General features: G+C 27.2%; 1 protein-coding gene across 1 annotated transcript; it reads left to right on the forward strand.

Moving 5' to 3' along the window:
- The first annotated feature begins 18,647 nt into the window (after positions 1–18,647).
- LOC132946495 (uncharacterized) lies at positions 18,648–22,167 on the forward strand. The gene is made up of 3 exons (XM_061016516.1): positions 18,648–18,831; positions 20,314–20,432; positions 21,277–22,167. Exons 1-3 carry the CDS (start codon positions 18,820–18,822, stop codon positions 21,494–21,496), a joined length of 351 nt encoding a protein of 116 aa, XP_060872499.1. The 5' UTR covers positions 18,648–18,819; the 3' UTR covers positions 21,497–22,167.
- Positions 22,168–25,186: the final 3,019 nt, after the last annotated feature.

The following is a 25,186-nucleotide window of genomic DNA, read 5'->3' on the forward strand; positions in this document are numbered from 1 at the left end:
TACAATTTTAATATTTTGTTTTAAATAGAAATACTTATTATGAATTGTATTTAATACTCAATAATTTAATAATATTCATAATTTGTTTTTATTTTTAGTTTTAGGTGAAGAGCGGGTTGTCCAATTTGCTTCGATCAGCTAGGACGGGTTATTATAATGCCATGTAGGCATTCATTCCGTAGTAACTGTGTAACTCAGCTTGTGGCCTAACACTACACTACGTGCCCTCTATGTAGGGGCACAATTCAAGAGTATTTGAATTATGACCCTCCACTATTTAATTTAAAATCGAGTTTAATAAACTTAAAAATAAAATAAAATAATATAAAACATTATAACTATAGACAAATTAAAAAAAATATTAATCAAAACTAAATTATTTAATAACAAATTAAACAAATTCAATATACTCAATTTTAAATTAAATGGTGGAGGGTCATAATTCAAATACTTTTGAATTATGCCCTACATAGTGGGCACGTGGTGTAGTGTCCGACCACAAGTTGAGTTACACAGTTACTTCAGACCGAATGCCTGCATGGCATTATAATAACCCGGCCTAGCTGATCGAAGCTAATTGAAAAATCCGCTTCTTCTTCTAGAACTAAAAATTATGAATAATTAATGAGTATTAAATTTGTATAAATATAATTTATTAGAATAGAATCGACGAACTACTATTTAAAATAAACCATGTTCTATAACTTTTTCAACTTCCGCAAAATTTTTTTTTCTATCTGAAAGGTTAGGTTTTGATTGGTGGTAATCCAACTCGTTTCTAGCGGATAAAGAACTATCAGGTTTATATTCCTAAATACGAACATTTTGATTTATATAAGACCGTCGTATCCTCCAATGCTAGCGGAGTAGCATTTTCTCGACCACTGCGTTCTCTCAATGTATTGAGAAATAATCTTACATCTAACGAATGTTATCTAATGAACACTACCTCTTCTTCGACATCGCAATCAATTGAGTAATGGTTAACACACCGGAATTCCACTTTAAAAAAAGTTTTTAACTTAAATTATGCGTTTAAATATGTACGTAACGTACCTACCTATTATGTAAATATTTTGTTCTATTAAAAGTTATCTCTTTGTGTAAGTACTGAAAAATAAAATTTTAACAAATTCTTAAAAATGTTCAATCCCTACAAATAATAATTATTGAATTGAGAATATTTAATTCAAATTGAACATAATAGATCAATATTTATAAGCTCAAATATTTGTTTTCACATCTCCCGAGGGTCGCGTGTGACACTTTATATTATGTTGTAACAATTTGTTTATATTATAAATTGACTATAATAATACTGCAGATGTTCGTGCTATATTAGAATAAATATAAATTATTATGTACTATCTTTAATTGTGTTTTACAATTTCTACAGTGAGCAATGATGGAGAAGAAGATAGTACCACAAAATCATTGCAATCGTCGTCATCTGGTACATCTGGTATGCATACATTATGGCCAATATATCATATTTTTTTAATTTAAGTCAAGTATTTTATTTTTTTTTAATATACATTTGAAAATTTTCAAATTTTGAATATAATGATGAAATACGCCTCATTTTATCAACTGAAGATTAACATTTTTACCACCAAAATTTGTATAAAAATTATATAAACAAATTAGCTGTTTTGAAATTTCTTATTTTTAATATTAAAACGTAAAATTAATAAATATTATACAGTACTTGTAGCGCAATCGGCTATAAATTATATGTTAAAAAAAAATTTTAAATATTAATTAGAACAAAAGTTATTTCATATGTCAGGTTTTTAAATTATTATTAATATCTACTGTATTACCATTGCCTACATCAAACCCCTTAAAAACCGGGTCCTTCCCAATAAAGAGGGGTTTTTCAAAACCTTAGGTAATTAAAAAATATGATATATTGACCATAATGTATGCATACCAGATGACGGCGATTGCATTGATTGCGTCGATCCATCTTCTTCACCTTCATTGTTCACTGTAGAAATCTTAAAACACAATTAGAGATAATACATTTTAATTTATATTATTTCTAATATAGCACAAACTTCTTTAGTACTAAATGTACTAAAAAGATGTCTTATAAGATAGCAATATTAAAAAAAAGTTATATGAAATATTATAAAAATACAAATTAAAAAAAAATATATATATACTAAATTATCAATTAAAAAATGTATCAAACTAAAATTAAACTGTGGAGCGCCATGATCAATAAAATTTTCAATTATGCCCCTACACATGCCGGCCCTTGCATGTGGTCACAAGCCGAGTTACACATGTACTGCACACTGAATGCCGGCCTGGCTGATCGAAGCAAATTAAGCAACCAGCTTCTTCTTCTGGAACTAAAAATAAAAACAAATTATGAATGCTGCAGGTAAAGAATTCATTATTTAGAAAGATTAATAATTGTCTCCAAATCGTTAGTATAAGAAATCAACCATATGTTATAAATATAAATATAAAATATACTACAAATTTTTATTTTGAATTCAAATTTCAACAAATTTAATTATAAAATAAATTGAACTACCGGTATATTATATATAATTGGACTTATAGGAAGTGTATTGTAATTAATTTTGCCTACTTATGTATATTGTGTACTGTACAATTGTTTTTGTAATCTATATAGGTTTGAAAATTATTATTAATGATGTTCAACTACATAGCACACATCACGAACAAAATTCAATTGGTACTTCTCCATTTCATAGTTTACCACCATTGCCTGCAAGCTCTCCATCGATACATACTGCAGGTAAGAGTTTATTACAATAATAGTATTACTAGACTAACTCCACTAAATTAATTGTCGGTACATTTATCATAATATAAATCCGAGGTTCTTAATGCATACTTAATTTTTTATTAATAGGTTTTGGAAAAAACAGTTTTGAATTATTTGGCCTATTTAAAAATGGAGGTAACAAGAATAAGTGATAAGCAGCAAAATATAGAGCAAATGTTGTTAGATATAAAATCATCGGAATATTTATCTGCTATATGGCGTATTATCATTCATATAATATTTTGTTTTCTCTCACTGACCCATTATACGCAACATATAAAAAACGCATTTGCGCAGGATTGTTTTTCCTATGGTCTTAAGTAATCTCAGAGTAAAATCACTCATCACAAAAAATATAGAAAATAATATATTTGAGGGAATGACATATCGATTTGTCCAAGCCAAATTTTTAGCTCAGTCCCCTGAATTTCGAATTACCTAGTGTCTATTTATCACATCGTTATAACAATCACTATGTCAACGAATTCCGCTGTCTCGTCGCCGTCCGACACTCAATTTTTTGTTCTTGACGCTCGTTATAATAACGTATTTATAAATATTATTACTATTATTCAGGGGATCATAACACTTGATATAACATTAAAATATAATATGTTAATACATAATAAATGCTATATTTCGAAAATAATAGTTAATCATGATCATATAACGATATACCTATGTATAAGGTATTAATGTACCGATATATTTATTCATAGCACATATTATTATAATGTACCTATTACTTGTTTTCTATTACTTTATAACTGAGTCACAATGGCTGCAAAACATAGGTCGATTTTTAAACTGCTCTAACTTGATTTTCCCAAGAGTCCTTTTTCTCTTTCTGATTTTATCAGAACCACCCTTTCTTTTAGTTTCCATTTTAAACAACCATAATAGCGAAGTAAATATCACCAAACAACAAAAAAAATTAATATTAAAAATAAGTAAAAAAATTCACTTTTAAGAATGAGAACGTTACATTAGACATACGAAACGACAGTTTCAAATCACAATTTTTTTAGTTTTTTTTTCTATAAATATCAATATGTTATTTGTTGAGCCAAACATTGTCAACATTTAATACGAGGCTCCTGATATATTGTTTGAATTGCAAAATTTTTGAAAAATATTAAAAATACATGGCCACAATTTTTTTTTATAAGCATTTAATGTTCTATTTTTGACAACATCTATCAAATTTAAAATTTAAAACTATTTTACAGCTGAGATTTAGAAATCGGAGCATGCGGGATTTGTATATCAATAAGGGAAATATATGAAAGAACAATTCACACATAGTTTAGGGGTTAACCAATTAATAAGTATTTATTTAAATATGGAAAGAATAATAAAGGAGTTATGGCATAGAAAAGCCACTCGGCATAAAAACTTTGCCCCAAAAGAGGGTCACCTTAGAAAAAAACAAAACACAATAATAATATAAAATGGTGTTCTACCGATGTACCACTGCGCGGCTCCTATGAATGGTTACCGGCGTACATATAATAAAAATAAAAATATACATAAAAGTGTGTATACACAACAAAGCTGGGTATTAACGAGTTAAAGTTTTATATTTTATATTAACTTTTTCACTTAACTAGGTACTTACTGAATTTCTTTTTTAATTAACGTGAAATTGACGAGTTAATTTTTCATTTCAAGAAGTAAGTTAAGTTAATTTATTTTGTTTTTAATTTAATTATATTTCACTATTTCAGTCTATTTCGTTTTCATGTCAAAAAATATTTACCGTGAAATGTTTAAAGTAAAAATATTTATATCATTCGAATCTAACTATAATAGGGAAATACTGTATAAAGTATAAACGCCAAGTTATTTTAAAATAATAAAGTTTAGTCAAGTTAAAAGTTACTCGTATTTTTTTTCGTTAACTCGTCAAGTTAAAAGTTAATTTTGAAAAAAAGTATCTTAACTTAGCGTAAAGTTAAAATTTGCTAATTTACAAAAATAGAAAATTCCAAACACGTACCTATATGGTTTATTAGCTAGTTTTTCTTTACGCTCAAGAAAATTACGGGGGAAATTTAAAATGATACATTTTCATTATTCTTCGGACGAAAATTTACTTTAGATACTTTTGAAATAAAATTAACTTGAAGTTAACACGTAATCTTGAAAAAAAGTAACTTATTAAGTTAAAAGTTAATTTGAAAAAAAAGTAACAAGTTAATTAACTTAACGTTTTAACTTAATTTTAACTTTTAACTCGTTAATGCCCAGCCTTGCCTAATAAACACTATAGTTTATAATTTAGTTTTGGGTTGGTAAAAATTAAGTAGCTAGTGTTGTATAAGCAAACTAATTTTTTTTTAACTTTTTGTCATTGGTGCATATTTACTTAACTGAGTTAAAAAAAATCACTGACTTGCCCAGCCTTGATACACAACACGCATCGTGTTTTTATAATACCCACCACGTAACGATAATAATAATTCACAAAAGAGTACCGGCCAAGATGTTTTTCTAAGTATTAGACAAATAAAATATAATAATGTTACCGTTCGTGTGCGATGTTGAGCGTCATCGCCAGGACGGCAGGACGCCTTCGCTGAGGCGGTGATACTCAGCCATGGTGTTGTCCGGTAGAGAGGCAAAGACAAACTAATAATGAGTGCCAGCGGACATCGCGCATAAGAAAAATTACTTTATATTATCGGTGACAATGTTATTTACAGTCGTGTGATTGTCCGGTATTCTTACTATAGGTAGATAATTAAGTGATAATTATGCAGTGGGGGGGGGGGGGCGGTCACCTCTGAAACACGGACAGCGGTGATTGTTTGTGTGTGTACGCTGATTATAATATTGTTACAATCGGTGAAATATAATATTCATTGTTTTCCAAACGATTTAAAACAGTTTTTTTAACATAAATAAGTTTTCGGGCTGGATACATGATAAAATGTTAAAAAATGATTTCAAAGAAGTACAAGTGGTACCTAGGTAATGTATCATTAATTTGAACTGTATACCTAATATATTTTTAGACTACAAAATATAGTCCAAATTCAGGTTAATGTATTGAGACAGATATTAAATAATTGTATGATGAGCAGTCTCTCTAAAGACTCTTAAACGTACCTACTAGATTTACTTAATAGGTTATAAATTTATAATTTAACTTAATTAGTTACAATATATATTTTATTTATTTGTTGTGTTGGATTCATTCATACATTTTATAATTTTATTATTTACGTGTATTTAAATTATTTATATTAAAATGTTTCTATAGACAAATTCTAAATGTAGTCCTGCATTGAATAAATTGTTCAATTTAGTAGATGAGATATATATGGCGATCTGTAGTTCGATAATTCAGGTGAATAATCATCCCTGCTTTATAAAAAAAACAATTTCAAAATACTCATAAATAATAAGGTTAATGTCCTGTGGCAGAAGTTTCTTAATTTCCTCCACACCATAAAACTAAAACAAATATTCCATTGAGTTATACAATTTTTCATCTTTGGGCAATTATTAGTAAAGGAAAAATGTGATTAAAATATTATTAGGTATTTATATAGTTTATTTAATCTATTTACGGTTGAATTATGAAAAGAAAAACTGCCAAAAAATAAGGATTTATAAATGATAAGTGTCACAAACATTCTGTTAACCTATCAGAATAACAGTCAAATTTGATTTCTTTTAACGTTTAAATAAATTACTATGTACTTTAAATAATCTCTAATAAATAAATTTACGTTAGTTGTATTGCTTAGTTAAATGTATAGACAGATACACAATTTTAAAATCAATTTAATTTTAAATGTTTACAGATTATATATTGATATAAAGATTATCATAATAAATTATTATATTATTACAAATTATAAATTAATTAAAATATATGTTTAAATCTGAATATATAATAAAATCCGCATAATAATTCTGTTAATACCGTAATTTAAGTTTTACCTTTGATAAATATACACTAGGTGATTATTTGGTTGCATCCAAAAACTGCACACTTTTGATTTTGATCTAAAAAGGGGGGGGGTTTGTATGATTTGTATAGCTTTTAAAGCTAGAGGCCTTAAGTTATATGACTCCGAAAATGTTTAATATAATATACAGCCTGTGGGGGGATTGTTCCCCTTGATCCTCCCCGTAAATACGCCACTGACATATAATAGTGGTTAAAACGTAAGTTCCATAAGGGAGTGTAAAATATATTGTCCGTCCAATAGTTAGTAAATACATAGTAGTAATATTTTTAATTTTTAATGAAATTGTATTTATTTTTAGGAGCCTTTGCTTAATTTTTTTTTTAATTTGAATATGTATACCTAAATTTTTTTTGATTTAATAAATAATAACATATATATACATATTTACATATACATTATAATTTATTAAGTATTACAGTTAAGACGTTTTTGGGGTCGAAATCATAAGTGTGCGGTTTTTGGATACAACAGTTTTAGAAACTGTGCGGTTTTAACCTACCAAAAGTGTGCGGTTTTAGGAGTCAACAGATTATTTTATTTGCGGAGTAGTGGACCGACATTTTGTGGGGTAACATAGTTCCACTCCACTGTCTCCACTCTGCTCTTCTAAACTTCAAATACTTATAACTCGTAACTCATAACTCATAAATCATAATCTATACTCGTCTAAAATTTGATTTTATGTATCAAAATACTTGTAGAAAAATATTCTGCTTTGGAATATGAAAATAAAACTGTATGTTGTCATAATTAAAAATTTCAAAACCAGAATTTTTTTGAAAATTTCGATCCCTGTGTATACTACCTAACACTATTGTTTTTAATGTCAACTTTATTTAGGTACATTTCATGTTTGAAAGAGTTCCTGCTCTTTAATATTTTATTTAGGTACCTACCCTGTTTTTTATTAGGCATTTGTTAAAAGTTATTATAAAAATGATAATATGTTGTATTAAAATATATTATAATATGCATATTCCTTTGAGCTATGTAATTAATAGATGTACGCAATATATTCACAGTATACAAAATTCTTTATTGTACACCCATAACCCATGGCCCGTGTTTCCACGGGTCTTCAAAAATTGATAAACAATATTCTACACAATAAATGACAATGTGTCGTTATTTGCATTTCAACTTAAAACAATAAATTAGATAGGTACGTGTCAAATAAGCGATTACTTGTACGTAGGTATTTTAATTATCTTTATTTTATAAACAAAAATGCACTTAAAATTGTTTTTATTATTATTATAAAAAAAATGATATCAACTTATATCCTTATGTATTGTTATTATTATTCAAAGTAAATTTTATGTTGCAATTTTTAATAAAATCTATTTACATTTAATATTATAATATATTATATGATATAATCACCAAGGGGATCACCTGTCCACTCTGCTTTTTAACATCTTTGTAAATGATCTTCAGAGCGCCATCGAGCATTCCCAACTGTTTTTATTTGCTGATGACGCAAAAATCATCAACGTCATAAAAACACGCCAGGGCGCAGTTAATTTACAGAGCGATATTAATAATTTAGTCTTATGGTCTGAAAATAATTGCCTTGCATTGCCAAATATTGAAAAATGCAAATTCATGCGTTACACCTTAATAAAAAAACCAAATTAATTTTTTTTTTTTTTATTGGGTAACCCGCGGCAACATAGGGTGTGGGGAGGGCGCTGTAGGTTTTTTATATTGGGTAGGTTGATACACGTGTGTCGTGTTTGGCAGAATTTCTAATGGGGCACCTGTAGGTTTCTACGAGGTGGGGGGATGGCGGCACTTGTTCTCCGGACACCGTGACTTGCACGGAGAAAAATGCCGCCCAGTGGTCGAGGATCGAACTCGGACCGGCTGTGCCGAATCCGTCGCGTTAGACCACTCGACCACCTCGTCCCCCGAATTAATTTTAATTGTTCTATTTCAGGAATAACACTCGAACTTGTAAATGATTTTAAAGATCTTGGAATAATGTTCGACTCCAAATTGATTTTCTCAAATCACACCGAAATGATTAAAAATAAAACGATGCGTAATCTTGGATTTATCAAAAGGATATGCCGATCATTTAATGACCCAACAGCACTGAAAGCACTTTACTGTTCACTTGTCCGCTCTAATCTCGAGTACTGTCCTCTAATTTGGATCGATAATACAGTAAAACAGAACAAATCTATCGAGTCAGTTCAAAACAATTTCTTGCGTTATACCTCTTTTAAATTTAGTTTCCTTAGACCAATCCATGGGTCATACCAAAATGTTCTTAATTGTTTGAACTTGTCAACACTTATTGACAGGCGTTCACTTTTACTTTCAAAATCCTTACGCAACTTAATATTGGGTTCTAATGATTGCTCCGAACTCCTTGCCCTAATCAAATTCAAAATAAATCCATTCAATACCCGAGATCCTAAACCATTTTACCAAATTCATTACAGTAGAAACTATATCCTGAACAGCCCTGCCAACCTTCTAATGACTGCGGGTAATAAATTTGTTTTCGACTAAAATTAGCAGTCCTTAAGCTCTATATACTATTTAGTTCATAAATTAAGATCAAAATCTTTTATCTACCAACTAATTATGTGTAAAACTATTTTGTAATTATACACTACCATATTGTAATTTTGTACTAGGACTTATTGTCCGTATATTTGAAAATAAATAAATAAATAAATAATATATATAAATATGCTGTGAACGTGAAAGACAACGAAAAACAATTATGTGTGCTATAAATAATAATATGCACTATAAAACTACAAAGATGCATAGGTAAAAACGTTGAAATATGCAAAATATGTTATTTTAATATAAGAATGATCTATAAATCGGGAAGAATTATCGTCAGATTTCCTAAAGCTTATTCCAATACATAATATATATGCATTTGTATATTATAAATCCCGTCCCTAATAGGTATGAAAAATATCATATTCGTATATACCTATATTAGTTTATTGAATATGGCGGTTAATAAATAGCAATATTATATGGCGTCAATGGAGGTAAAAATAGCACAATAATATTATAATATACATCACCCGATAGTAGGTACAGTCTACATAATATTGTATCCAGAAAATCATAATATTATTATTATTACCCATGCCTAAATTAAACATACATTTTTAAAACTGATATTTTACTTCAATTTTTATTTTAAGGTCTATACTTTATAATAAATTATTATAGTAAATTAATTTTTAATTTTCATTATTATTACATAATATATATTTATATTGCGTTCTATTGTCGTGAATTCAAAGTTGAGTTGTATTTTCCTTACCTGGCGTTCAATGGATTTACGTTAAGGAAATATATTTAATAGATTACTTCATGTTCACATGAATATAAAAGTAAAATACGTGTGATACTACGATATAATAATAATAATATAGCGGCATATTATTTTGTGAACTGCCACCCGAGATTATAATGTGGCAATCTCAGCACTTTTGCTTCCATTATAAACATATAACTATACTTAAATTACACAGTGTGTGCAATTCTATGTAACTAATTATACTGGGTGTATAACTGTTTTGTTAAATTTAACATTATTGCAGAAAAACCTTCAAAAGCGTTATCTACCCCATTTTAATTATAACTAGGGCTAGGGACTTCATGCCCTTAAAACCCTTGAAATACGAATTTATTTATGCCATAAAAAACAGCTAAATAAACAATATAAACCGAAGTGCTTTGACTACGCTAAAAATATATATAAAATATACCATAAACATTTTTGTCATACGTTTGAGTGGCGTAATTTTTTTTTTCAGATCTTCTTGTTATACCCTGTATATTGAGTGTGGGTCTGGGGTCTGGGGTGTGAGAATTCTTTATGACATTTTGTGCACCCTCAAAAATATAGGTCTAGTTGCACCTATGGTATTGATATACGTAAGTACATCAATAATAATAATTATAAGTATGATAAGTATGATAAGTATTATAAGTATGAGTGAAATATTTATTGACAATTATTGTGGAAAAAAATTCACACGCACGTAAACGACTTTTTTTCGCACGGAGATCGTCATTGAATGTGAGATAATTATACTTATCGTAAAATGGACACGAAAACGAGCAATTTTTCCTGCGAAGGCGCCACGCTACTGTGTTCCACCGGGATATTAAATTACCATAAAATGATGTTATATTATAGCAAACAGCATGCTGCGAAAAAAAACCATCGTTCTAACGCTGAGTATAATTATTATATTATTAGATATGTTTCATACCTCATATATACGTGTCGTACGTAAGTAGGTACATCTATTATATATTTAGATAATATGTAAGGTATGTATACTATGTGTCGAATTGTAATTTTGAGTAAAAGTTTTTGCAGATTTTGCTTGGGCGATCGGTTACACGAACACGATTTATATATAGCAATTAGGTATAGGAGTAACAAACCTTTGGTAAAATCATTGAAAAAGAAAAATTCAGAATCGAATTTGCGCGGTACTGGGATTGAATTATTTTTTTTTCCGAAAATAATTATAGGCAGCTAAAAGTATTTTTGGACGCACATCGGACGTACGCTATATCTGCATACTGTTGTGTATATTATATTATACCTACTTGTCACTATTGTGTACGTACTCCAAATTATACCGTATGCAGCGTCTAAAAAAGTAATATAAAATATTATAATATATATATTATATATATATGTTAAGGGTTATGATGATGACACTCTTTTTAGAATAGAATATTTATGAAGAGTGGCTATAACTACACAGCTTTAATCTGTTCTACTTCTATTCCAAACCAACCAGAGTTGAAATATCTTTAACAAAAACTTATATAACTAATCATTATTGTGATGGCATTATTGATTTGAGCAATTAAGAGAGGAGAGATGGGCCACGTTATCCTAATAAGTCTAAATTAGCAGTATTTTGAATGAATAAATTTACTGGAGAGAAAAATCGTGTTAAAATAATTGTGATGATTGTATTTTTTATCTGTTACTGTTTCACTCATATTAAAATATAGTACATACCTAGCACATTTGAAATTATTTTTCATATAGACAGATTATAACAGGAAGATTAGATGAAATAACTTTTGATATAATTAATATTTTTAATAATGTTTTTTATACATAATTTATAGTCTTTTGCGCTACACGTATAATATAAAAAAAAATTATTTTCATTTTTTAATACTTACTGAAAATAAAAAAATGTTGAATTTAATTTAAACTTTTTGGAAAAATTCAAAATAGCCAATTTGTAAATCTGATTATAAGAACAATTTTAATGGTAAAAACATTAATCTAAGTCAAGTAGTTTAATTTTAGAATATTTTAAAATATCAAAATTTTTTTAGTACCTACATTAATAAAATTTAGAACGTAATATATTTTTTTCACAATAAATCTTTGTCATACGTTTAAGTATACTTATAGCGTAAATTTTTTTTTCAGATTTTCTTGTTATACCCTGTATATATAGTTTGGATCTGGGGATCTTGAAATTTTGTACGATTGCACCCCCAAAAATATAGGTCTAGTTGCGCCTCCTTACTTGAGTGAGTGCACTATAATAATATGTATATATACTTCATACAATGTGTTCCTTGAAAAAGTGACCGTCCGGCGTCATATGATAGTAAATACCTATATATAATATATAATTTAAGTTATGAAAAAACCTCTTTAAAGTGTGTGTCTAACATTAATTTTTTTAGTTCTGGGCAATACAACTTTTTTTAAACAAAACCGCGCACATTGGCTGATGTATTTTCAAAACTTTTCAACTTTTTATCGTAATTTTTTTTTTATTTTAAAATTATTTTACTACATTACACAATCAAACTAGAAAGGTACAAATTATTTTTATTAAATTAAAAAAAGTAAAATAAAATTGGCAAAAATTAGTACCTAGTTTTGAAGGAAATCACACGGAAAAAATAAAACAGATGTTTGTACTATAAAAATAGTAGCATTGACTGTACACTATAATTATTGCTATAGAGATACCTATATGATTAATCAGATTTACTAAAATATTATAGTCAAGTTATTATAGTTATTCGAACTGAAATATGCTATTGTAACTATACTTTTAAGTTAATTCAAACATTAAAAACTGCATTAACTATAAAATATAGTAAACCTAATCATAACTTATAAATATATTTATACAGTAATAATAAGTAAATAATTTTAGTTATTTTACCTATTAAATAGTTATGTTTACTATAATTTGTTTAACTATAAATATTATAGTAATTTTTTTTCCGTGTACCACGGAGTATACAGACATGGTTACTATTATTTAGGAGGTATTTAGTATTCAAATGTATATATATTATATATAGGTATCTAACTGTAAGGAAGAAATTACATAGGTGGTCGTGAAGGTCATATTAGGATTTTATCGGTTCTAAGAACAAACTGAACATTATCTATAAAATAAATGTAGTTTTATTTCAACAATACAAAGACAAGTGTGAATTTTTCTTAAATTTTTTTTTTTTATAATTTACCCAAAGTTGTTAATCTCCAAATAATCACGTTATACTACCGACGAAAATTATTATTTTTTTATCTATAAACATATCGGTTGCATAGCTATTTACGATTGTTCGGCAATGAAAAATGTTTTTACATACCTTCACACATCGTATTTATCATTTATTATTTAATTAATCATACATTTATTTTTACATATAATAATATATATATATTATATAGGTAGGTATGTACTTACGAATAATAAGTTATTAAGGTGTGCACTTTGTACGGGCTTATCGACAAAATGCGTTACCGAATGAATATGGTTTAACCTAATCTACTTCCCCAGAAGATAGGAATAGGCTGCCACAATGTATATAACAAAAACTAAAAAAACCAATAAATTATATTAAAATTACATTGATATGAAATACCTATCGTAGACCGTATAGTAAACAACGTAATGTCTAGATTGTAGAGACGTAGTGGTAAACACGATTGCGCACTTTTTATCTTTTTACCTGAAAAAAACACGACACGACTATAATACCGGTGGCCAATTCAGCTATAAAATGATATCACAATTTTTTGAGCCGGTTTTTTCATACTTTTTTCCCAGGAGTTTGGCGGAGTGTTTTTTTTTTTGTATTTATAACTTTAATTATATTACTGTTGCTCATTTGTAAATAATTAATTGTCAGATTCACGATACGATCAATTCAAATATCGTGTTTTTAAAAATTAGAGATTTATATCCAAAATGAAAGTAATCATTATCAACTCTGGGACTGGGAGTAATAATTTATTGTCCTGTTGCAGGTTGGTTTTTAAAGGTAAAATACGTTTAAGTTATATAATATGTCCAAATATAACATAATATATATAGGTATCTACACATTATAATATTGTAATACTAGTTATGCTACACAATAATTATTATGCCGTCGTCAGAAGTGACTCTATATCACTTACGATGATTAATTTTGTTCCCTATCTTATACTTTTTCCGTATAATTAAATATTTAAAGTTGTTTTTTAATAAAAGAAAGTTTTATTGAAACAGAAAATAGGTAGGTACTCAATGAGTACCTACTCATTTTATTTCTCCACTTACTACATAGTCAAATCTGTACTACATTACTACTATACCTCTAAAGAGATCTTTAAGAACACGTCTCATTTTGGTCGACTTACTTAATACGACGTGATAGCTCATATTTATATTGTTGACTGTCATAGGCGTACAGAAAACAATAGTTTAGTTTTTTGTCAAATTTTTAAAAAAATCAAAATCTAATAGTTAAAAATAAACTTACCGATATAACGAAAATATAAAAAGATTAAATTACTATTTTAGGTATATATCGTACAGTATAAATTTTAATTAATTAGTAAAAAGAATTTCTTCAATAAAAATTTTATTTTCAATCGCTCTGTAATCTTTAAGAAATACGCTGTATGTTGTATAATATTACAATATATATTTTATTATTATTTAGCCATTTAGGCAAGAAATTATAGGTATATTATTTACTTCAGTAATTTTCAAAACTATTCACTTGCCCCTCATAAGTTATTAGTAATTATATTAGATCATGATTTGCAATGGGTACTTGGTACCCCTAAATATGTACATATTATTATATTTTATGATGTTGCTATATAAATATTTATTTATTTATTTATTTATAAATGGGTATGTACTTACATTTTAGTAATTATAATAATACATTAAGAAGAATATCAATTTGGCAAATATAACAGTGAAATGAAATAATGTAATGTTTTAAATGAGTTAATATTTTTACAAATAATCGTATATTCCTGTTTATGAATTCTAACAACTTAAATTAATTATTAATTAAAGTATTAATATGTAATAAACTGCAACTATCAATTGTATAATTATAAGTTATAACATTATCTAAACGAGAAAAAGAAATAACACTACAATTATTAATTATATTTAGCGGGAGGTAATTTTTACGACTTCGGGTAACAATTTTGTCTAGATTTTACTGTATCTACAGTTAAAGTACCATTTCGATACTTCTAACAGTCATACATATTTAATATTTATTTATTATAATATGATTTTGATGTCTGATTGTAAACAGTATACAGTATTAGACATTAGTAAATAACTAATTAGGTAAGTACTTAAAATCAACAATCAAAATTAATGTATTTTTAATATGTTTAATATGCTATTTCAAAAATATATCAGAAGCCTTGTAATTATTTAAAAGAATTCACGAAAATTAGCAAATTATTTTCAGTTAAGAATTCATAGGGAGTTGAAAAATATAGAAAATACATTGCCACAAATATAATAAAAATCAATTTATTAATTTATAATATAATATTAATATGGTTCTTGCTATACACAAATAAGTAATAACTACTATGGTCATATAATATCAGGTGCTTCGTATTACAATGTTGTTAAAAATCGAACTTTAAATGCTCATAAAAAAAATTGTGCCTATGTAATTTTTATATTTTTAAGCTGCTATTTCAAAAATATATCAGAAGCCTTGTAATAAATTTTCACGTATTTTGGACGAACACATACAATTTTATTGATATTTATAGAAATAAAATAAAGGTACTCAAAACAAGTCGAAATATTAAAGTATAGGAAGTACCTATAGGAATTGATAAAATATACAATTTATGATGTACATTTTTAAGTGTCTACAGTCATTCGTTTTTAAATTACAACAAAATTGCTACATTAGAAATTGAGTGAATATCCAATATTTTAAAAATATGAACTTCAAGCGATCATAAAAATTTAATTTGACTTTCCGATAGAGATTTTTAGATTCTGAATGGAACGATGGTAATTGATTTTACAATGATGTGTGTTTTTCTTTTCTTTTTGTGTGTGTCGTTTTACACGATAAGTACTCGAAATAATACTTCTATTTTCAACTTCAGAATCTTTTTACAATGGAAAATAAATCTAGTTGGTACTTTGGGAGGTCAAAGAAAAATATATATCGATATGGTCATCAACTAGCGTGACAACAAAACCTAAGTATGAAAAAAATTAACATAATTCCCATTAGTTTTAAAAATCACCGGGAAAAACAACTTAATAATTAAGGAAAAGCGGAAATTTATACGGAAAATCGATTTTGGTTTTTGGTGTAACTCTAAAACTAATGAACCAACAAGTGAGACATTTTATTTCAATTAAACGTTTCTATAAAACGTTTAAATTAAAACTCTGTACCGTTCTCGTAGGTACCAACAAAGCGATCGATTCAAAGACCGGCACTTGACACCAACGGAGTCGTTAGTTTACTGGACTGAGAACGTTTTGCGTCATAAAGGAGGGCCACATTTAAAATCTCATGTTCTGAATCTAACGTGGTAACAATATTTTTAGTTGATATAATTAGCACATTTTTGTTCATTGGGTTTGTCCTTTTTTCATAATCTATTATGCCCTAAAAATGATTTGTAAACACATCCATACATTTTTCCACAGTGTACATCATACATTATAGTAGTATTGTCCATGTGCTATATGTTTGGTTGTTATTCCTCCTCCAACACCTTTTAAATAAAGTAAAATATACTTCAATAAGATTTATTATATTGAACATTAAGAATTATTTCCCCTTGTATACGCCATCAATCATCATAGTGGTTGTGTTATATTCTTATATTCGTATTGTGTATATTATTGTTCGACGACTATTATACGCTTCCTATTCAATTTAAGTTTATCCACTGGTCACCAACCGTAAAACCTCGAAAACGATGTGATAACACAGATAGTCTACATAGATACATTTACACTTTGTGGTACCCCGATTTATTTATTTACACTGGTACAACAAGAAGGTGCACTCCCCTCAAATTTTTTTTTTATTGGGTAACCCGCGGCAACATAGGCCATTGGGTGTGGGGGAGGGCACTGTAGGTTTTTTTAATTGGGTAGGTTGGTACACGAGTGTATTGATTTTTATTTTTTTTAAGTAAAAATTATCAATAAATACAAAAATGTTTTACTACACTATAATATATATGTATAGTGTATATTGAGAAACACATTAGGTAAGTAGTTACTTCGTTAATAGCTATAACAAATTATTATGAAATAATCTTTAGGTTATTTAATGTTTTATAGAACATGTCATAGTTACGTAGTTATTACTTATTTGTGTATAGCAAGAACCATATTAATATTATATTATAAATTAATAAATTGATTTTTATTATATTTGTGGCAATGTATTTTCTATATTTTTCAACTCCCTATGAATTCTCAACGCAAAATAATTTGCTATTTTTCGTGATTTTTCCAAATTCTTTTAATTAATTACAAGGCTCCTGATATACTTTTGAAATAGAAGGTTAAACATATTAAAAATACATAGGCGCAATTTGTTTTATAAACATTTAAAGTTCGATTTTTGACAAAATTTATCAAATTTAAAATTTAATAATTATATGTAGTTAAAAATTTATAAAAATGTTCAACTTTTGTAGCTAAGGATAGAAAATGTACAACAAGATTCCACGTAAATAGGTTACATAATTTATATAAATTACCTTATTCACAATAATATCATCAAATATACTTAGTATAATAATTATATCATACGCTGTCTGACCGTCTTCGCTTAGAATCGTTTTCCTTACTCAGTGATATTATAGGTATATATCAAATTTAACACCATCCACAGTGTTGTGAAAAATATTTTTTAAAAGTATTTAAGTAATTACTGAAATACTATAAATAGTAAAATATTTGATTTAATCTGCAAATACAAAAAAGGAAATTCTATTTACTTTTTAGTTCTGAAATAATTTGTTGTAATCAAACATTTTCCTATTGCATTTTAAAACATAATTCGTTCAATAATCAAAATTCTGATCATACATGTTAGTTGGACCACAACAATGAACTTTTCTGTACAGAGTTGTACAATTTGTAAATTTTTGTAAGGTTTCTGATATATTTTTGAAATAGCAGCTTAAAAATATTAAAATTACATAGGCAGAGACTTTTTTTATGAGCATTTAAAGTTCGATTTTTAACAACATCATAATACGAAGCACCTGATATTATATGACCTACTATAACGTACAACAATAAGGCTAATACTTTCTTTTTAATTTTTTATTTTTTATTCTTTATTCTAAATTTTAACGGTAAATCCCAGTGTTTTGCGTCACAATTAAATTTTTCCAATTCTTATCCCTAATATATAATAATAAACACTAATATAGGTCAGTCTAACAAAAACAAGCACATTGAAACGATTATAACCTTTTAGAGTTATCAGTTACTAATCTGTATTATGTTCATAGGTCAGTCGTTAAAGCATGATACACAATATATTATGGATATTAGATTCTTGTTTGGGAAAATCCCGTCCGTGGACCATGTATTAAGACACTATACGTCCGACGATCAATCACAGTAGCAACTCGAATATTACTTGTCAGTTTTTCATCGTCCGCTAAACTCGTTACTCGTCTTGTGAAAAACACTATACACTCATCACTAGCCAACAATCAACATGAACCGTCTGGTAATTATTATTATTTATACATAACTTAAGAATTATATCTTTATGGGCGAAATGTACTGTGGAGGTAACACTGTGCTAAGTTCGAAAGAATAGAAGAAAGAATATAAACCTTTTGGCTTTTCCAAATACCTATAATTAATTTAATAAAAAATAGTCATTAGGTACAAACACTACCCATCACTCTATTCAATCATAATAATAAATAAATGTAAACTACGTTTACATAATAATCTAGGTATGTGATTTCAAATTATTGTATTTTCTACTCATAATTACTAATTACTGTACTTCTAAATCCAATAAAATATTTATTTCTATGTACCTTTTTGTTTACCTAATATAGTCCACAACTAAAAAATCGTATAAAAGCTTGAAAATTTAATACAAACCTCCTAACACATTGATAAAGTATTAAGAATATTTACGCAAGATTTTTTTTTATATATAGTTAAAGTTTAAATTCTGACAAAATGTTTCAAATTGATAATTTAATATTTATTTTGCAATTAAACATAAACAAAGTGTTAAATTTGTATAGCTTACAAATAAAAAATGTAAAACGATTTTCCACGTTATTAGTCTAAACGAAGAAGAACGATTTTAATTGTGTGTTATTAAATAAATTACACTATTCGTGGGTAGGTACTTGAAACTTCTAAAGCATATTTTTTTATACAAATATGATAATATACAAATAATATTATTAACTTAATTTACTGGTAACGTATCAATAATAACAATAGAAATATAATAGATAATATCCAAGGTTGAAAAAAAAATTTAGTTTCATTCTGAAAAATACAACAACATTTATTATAAAATAACAATACGAATTTCAAATTGTTCTTCTTAAAAACTGTAAAAATACCTAATATAATTACTTATTGATTTATTTCTATAGTACCTTGACTATATTATACAAGGTGTAACGGAAAGAACTGACTTTTGAAATAATTTTTATTCTAATCAATATTTTTAAATTTTTTTATTTATATAATTTTATTATACCCACTTGCGCTACACGTGTAATAAAAATTTTTAATACTGAAAATTAAATAACTTTAAATTTGATTTAAATTTTTTTGAATAATTTCAAAAATATAGCGAATTTGTGAATCTGATTATCTATTATATATTATATCTATATTAACTATTTGGATGGTAGAAACATTTACCTAAATCAAGTAGTTTATTTTAACTTTTTAAAAATATTCTTTTTGGAAATATTCCAAGATGGGTATATTTCTTAAACAATTTATATTCTAATCATATAATTTTATCAATGTTTGTCATACGTTTAAGTAGCATCATTTTTTTTTTTTTTTTTTGGTTAGTTCTTTCTGTTACACTCTGTATATAAATGATTACTTACATAAAAAATTTACCATAATATATTTCATAACTTATAAATACAACTATATATATTGACTAAATGAATGGACTAATACATTTGTGATTTAAATTCGTTTTTATCTTTTCTAGTCAATTGTTTTGGTTATTGCATGTGTCAGTTACTCACTGGGTGCACCGGAAAACATTGAATCGCACGGTGCAGACATAAATCATGACTTAGAGCACAGCAGTGAACATGAACTTGAGAAGTAAGTAGTACCTACTCCTTAAAAATACGGGACACTTTTATTAAATATCTGCTTTATTTCCGTACATTTTTATAATGTTTATTTTTCTATTCATACACTGAAGTTTTACTTATTACTTATTACTATTTATTTTATAACTATTTTTCTTTTGTTTTTTATAATTATATGTCATATCATACCTAAGAATAACCTCAATGAATAATGATACTGTTAATTGTCTGAAAATTCACTTATTGAACTCAAATTATTGTCTACAAATTGCGTACAAATCGTTTTTACATCTTTATTTGCATCATATTTTTTTTAAATTTGTAGTTTCTTGTTTACTGTGCCAGGAACTAACAATATAATTATAGCCTATCCAGTCACAGAAATACTTCGGTACACTGTACCGACTGATTTGTGAATAACTCTGTGGCTTGGGTGCAAGAAGGGCCAATGTCACATGTTGACAAAATTGAGATTATTTGACCAATTTCTTTCAAATGTCTTACGTTCCTTGTGTTAAAAGGGCTAATGTAACGTTAACTTTTTATTATAAAAAAAAAATTACTCATGTCATATTTGAACAATAAAAGAACTATTTAACAATTGAATATGAAATATATTATGACTTATGTCTTATCATTGAGACCATAGGCGTAATTTGAGTTTTAAATTTAGGGGGGGGGAGATATCATAGTTTACATATTGCGTTTGTAGGCCCATGAAGGACAAGATAAAAAGGGGCAACGATTGTTTCTTTCCTTTAGCCCTCCCAAGCCTCCAAATTGCATTTATAATTATTGATACATTGTAAATTATATTGTAATAGTAATAATAATTGCTCTTCTTGTATAAAAAGACAGAATGGATATGGAGACGGAAATGTAAACAGTGATCAACCTGCACCAGAAAATCCAATACAAGTTTTCTGTCAAAAAAAAAAAAAACCTGTGTTGCCTGGCGGTAATGGAAAGCCAAGGAATCGTGGAGAATTGTGTGCTGCATTGTGTAGAAGAGCTTGTGCTTTTGGATTGGAAACTAGTAAATGTGTAAATTGTATGAGTGGATGTCTCAATTGATGAAAATAGAGGATGTATGGAGTATAATTATTATAGGGATGGATGGTATAACGAACGTGAAATTACAAAAAAAAAATTTTGTAAAAAAGCTCGGGTTTCGGGATTATCATGAATGTTTTAAATGTATGTCTACATTAAAATAATGTAATTTGATATAATTAAATTGTAAAATTTAATTAGATTTTGGATTTTAAATATACAATTTTTGTGAATTTATTTGTATACGAAGAATGCAATTATATAGTCAATTAATTTAATTTTATGCAATTTGATTGTAGAAATCATGATAATTTGTACTGAGATGTATGCAAATTAAATTTGATACATTTTTGTTTATGTAATTTTGTATATTATATTATATTTTACATAACATATGTTTTTTACGTCTGTTTTGGCCATGAGATCCGAAGCAGTCTTATTGCCCTTGTGTTTCGGGATCGCAAACAAGTGAATGTTTTAAATGTATGACTGTATGTCTACTTTAAAATAACGTAATTTGATATAGTTAGATTATTGTAAAACGTATGTAGATTTAGGATTTTAAATATTCAATTTTTGTGAATTTTTTTGTATACGAAGAATGCAATTTTGTAGTTAATTAATTTAATTTTAAGCAATTTGATAATTTGTACTGAGATGTATGCGAATTTAATAAATTTTTGTTTATGTAATTTTGTATATAATGTATTTTACATAACATATGTTTTTCTTACGCCTGTTTTGGCCATAAATTTATGCTTTTCTAGTTGCATTAAAGCAAAATACAGGAGACCGAGTGGACCGTATTAATTATCATAATGTTGCACTTACAGCTGCTCATCGTCATATCCTTGGTACCTGGTGACGTCGGCTGTGCTATTGTATATTGTCCGAGATCCGAAGCAGTCGTATTGCCTTCCTAGGTGACCAAGTTCAAGAGAACGTTAATAAATTTTCACTCGAGGTGACCTACAGGTAGTAGGTATTATTATCTCGTCTACCAACATGTGTAGATAACCAATCAGACATCAAACTCATAATAATAATAATAATAATATTTATTGGCCAAGAGAATATATATAATATGGTTAGATGGCCCATCTCACTACTGAGGATAACCTCTTATCGGTGATGATGGAGTACTATTAAGAGCTAGGTTGGTATACATTTACAATTTTTATAATATTTTAGGTATTTCGTAAGAAATTGCGTCATATCTGACTATAATTCAAAAACATAAATATATAAATAGACATACCTGTACAACTATAGTAATTAAAGCATAAACTGCAGAAAATAAGTAGATATAATATAATATATAAAAAAAAAAGTACATCAAAAATAGAAATTATAAATAAGTAAATAAATAGACTACATTATATAGGTACACTGGTATATTACATAGGGTGTAGGTCACTAGTATTAATTAACAACCATAATTTAATAGATTGTTTATATATTTTATAGGACGTACTGTTAATAATTTGCAGCGGAATATTGTTTAATAATTTCAAACCCACTTGCGAAAAACATCGGCTAGATTTCAATATACAAACAGTAGGTATTTCTAAGTTGTTTTTTTGTCGTGTAATATAGTATCTAGGTTTGAACTCTATTAAATTAAATTTGTATGTGTAATATAGGGCATTTCTGTAAAATAATTGTTGCGTCGTAAGAACTTTAAATTCAGTAAATAGATCTTTGGTTGGATATGTTTTTCGTTTACTCAAAATTATTTTAATTATGCTTTTTTGAGCTCTGAATATTTTATTGCTTCCTATAATACCTAATCCACCCCAGGCGGTTATTCCGTATTGTATAATAGATTGTGTCATACCAAAGTATATTAAACGTAGAATCTGGTTATTTAGGTATTTTCTTGCGTTAATGAATAGATAGTGAATTGTCCGTAGTTTAATTATTGTGCTATTTATGTGTGTATCCCATTTTAGGTGTTGGTCAAAAATAGTACCTAAATATTTAATAGTTTCGGTTTTATTTATAACATTACACGAACAGTTATTAGATTTACAATCTGTATCATGGATTTTAATTGTATTTGAATTGGGTTGGGTTCTTTTGTCTAGAGTGAAATTAATGTAGTTTGATTTAGTGTAATTTATTCTTAAATTATGTTTAAGAAACCATGCATTTATCAAGTGGAGGTCCGTTTCTGCTTTTAGACGAACTTCGTCCCAATTGTCCCCAGATATAAGGATGGCTGTATCGTCTGCATAAGAAAATAGTTTACCGTGAATATTTAAATGACTTAGCGAAGAGACATATTATATAATATAAAGAATAGGTGATAATACTGTTCCTTGAGGAACTCCCGTTGTGATTGTAATTTCGTCACTAAGTGTGTTATTAATTCTTACTTGTTGTTTTCTGTTGTCTAAGTAAGATTCTAATAATTTTAGTAGTTTATTAACTATATCTATTGATTGAAGTATGAGTATCAACGATTTATGAGAAATGCTGTCAAAAGCTTTACTGAGGTCCAGGAAAATTCCTAATGTTTTTTTATTATTGTTTAAGTTATTGTATACATCCATGGTAAGCCGTCATATTATTATAAATAAATATTAAATATGTATGACTGTTAGATTTATCTAAATGATACTTTAACTATACAGTAAAATCCAGACAAATTTGTTACCTAGAGTCGTAAAAATTACCTCCCACTAAATATAATTAATAATAATTGTCATGATATTACTTTTTATCGTCTAGATAAAGTTATTACTTATATTTATATTATTGATGACTGTAGTTAATATATTTTAATACTTTAATTAACAATTCATTTAAGATTTTAGAATTCATAAACAGGAATATTCGATTAGTTGTAAAATTATTAACTCATTTAAAACATTAAATTATTTAATTTCACTGTTATAGTTGCCAAATTGATATTCTTCTTACTGTATTATTATAATTGATGAAAGGTAGGTACTTACCCGTTTATAAATAAATAAATAAATAATTATATAGCAAAATCATAAAATATAATATGTACTTTTTTATCAATTCTATAATAATATAATAACTATCATTCAGATTTTATATATTTTTAATTATAAATGATTATTTTTTTCGACAGCTTTATCCACTAGTTAAAAATGAATTTGCTGTTGTTGTAGTTCCTTAGAAAAATGTGACTACTCTACATTGATAAACCGAGTTTGGTCTAAGACAAATGTTGCGATTCGCGAGCAGGCACAATATAACAATAATACTACTAATAAGTAATAATATTATAAAAATAATAATACTAAGGTACCCCGACAAAACTGGAGGGACGCTGAGCAAGTGTATTCACCACGCCACAGTCGGCCGCCACACTCCCGTACCGCGCCATTAGATGTTTTACATAAAAAAAAAAATACACGTCAAAAAAAACTATGGATTGAGTGCGTGAAACTTTACGTAGCATGACCGAACAGTCGATAGTTGTGTTATCTAAATAAAGTGATTAATGCTCAGTAATAATTAATGACTGTTTATTTATTCTAAATTTTAATTTGTTTTTTTGTATAACGGTTAACGGCTAAGAGCGGATTCTGAGCGGAGTAATATATCATTAATATAATATATTGTACACATACTTTAATAGATTTATGTTAATATTTCGTTAAAATTTAAATGTCTGCAGTGTTTAAAATATTAATATTTATCAAATTGTATTGTTGACGCCTATACATCTGCATT

The sequence above is a fragment of the Metopolophium dirhodum genome, chromosome 6 (assembly GCF_019925205.1).
Source record: "Metopolophium dirhodum isolate CAU chromosome 6, ASM1992520v1, whole genome shotgun sequence".
Classification (NCBI taxonomy): domain Eukaryota; kingdom Metazoa; phylum Arthropoda; class Insecta; order Hemiptera; family Aphididae; genus Metopolophium; species Metopolophium dirhodum.

Bases quoted from the DNA above. Each gene is read 5' to 3' on its own strand.
- LOC132946495 (XM_061016516.1), top strand. The intron at 20,433-21,276 runs GTAAGTAGTACC...TTGTATAAAAAG, and splicing joins AGTGAACATGAACTTGAGAA to ACAGAATGGATATGGAGACG.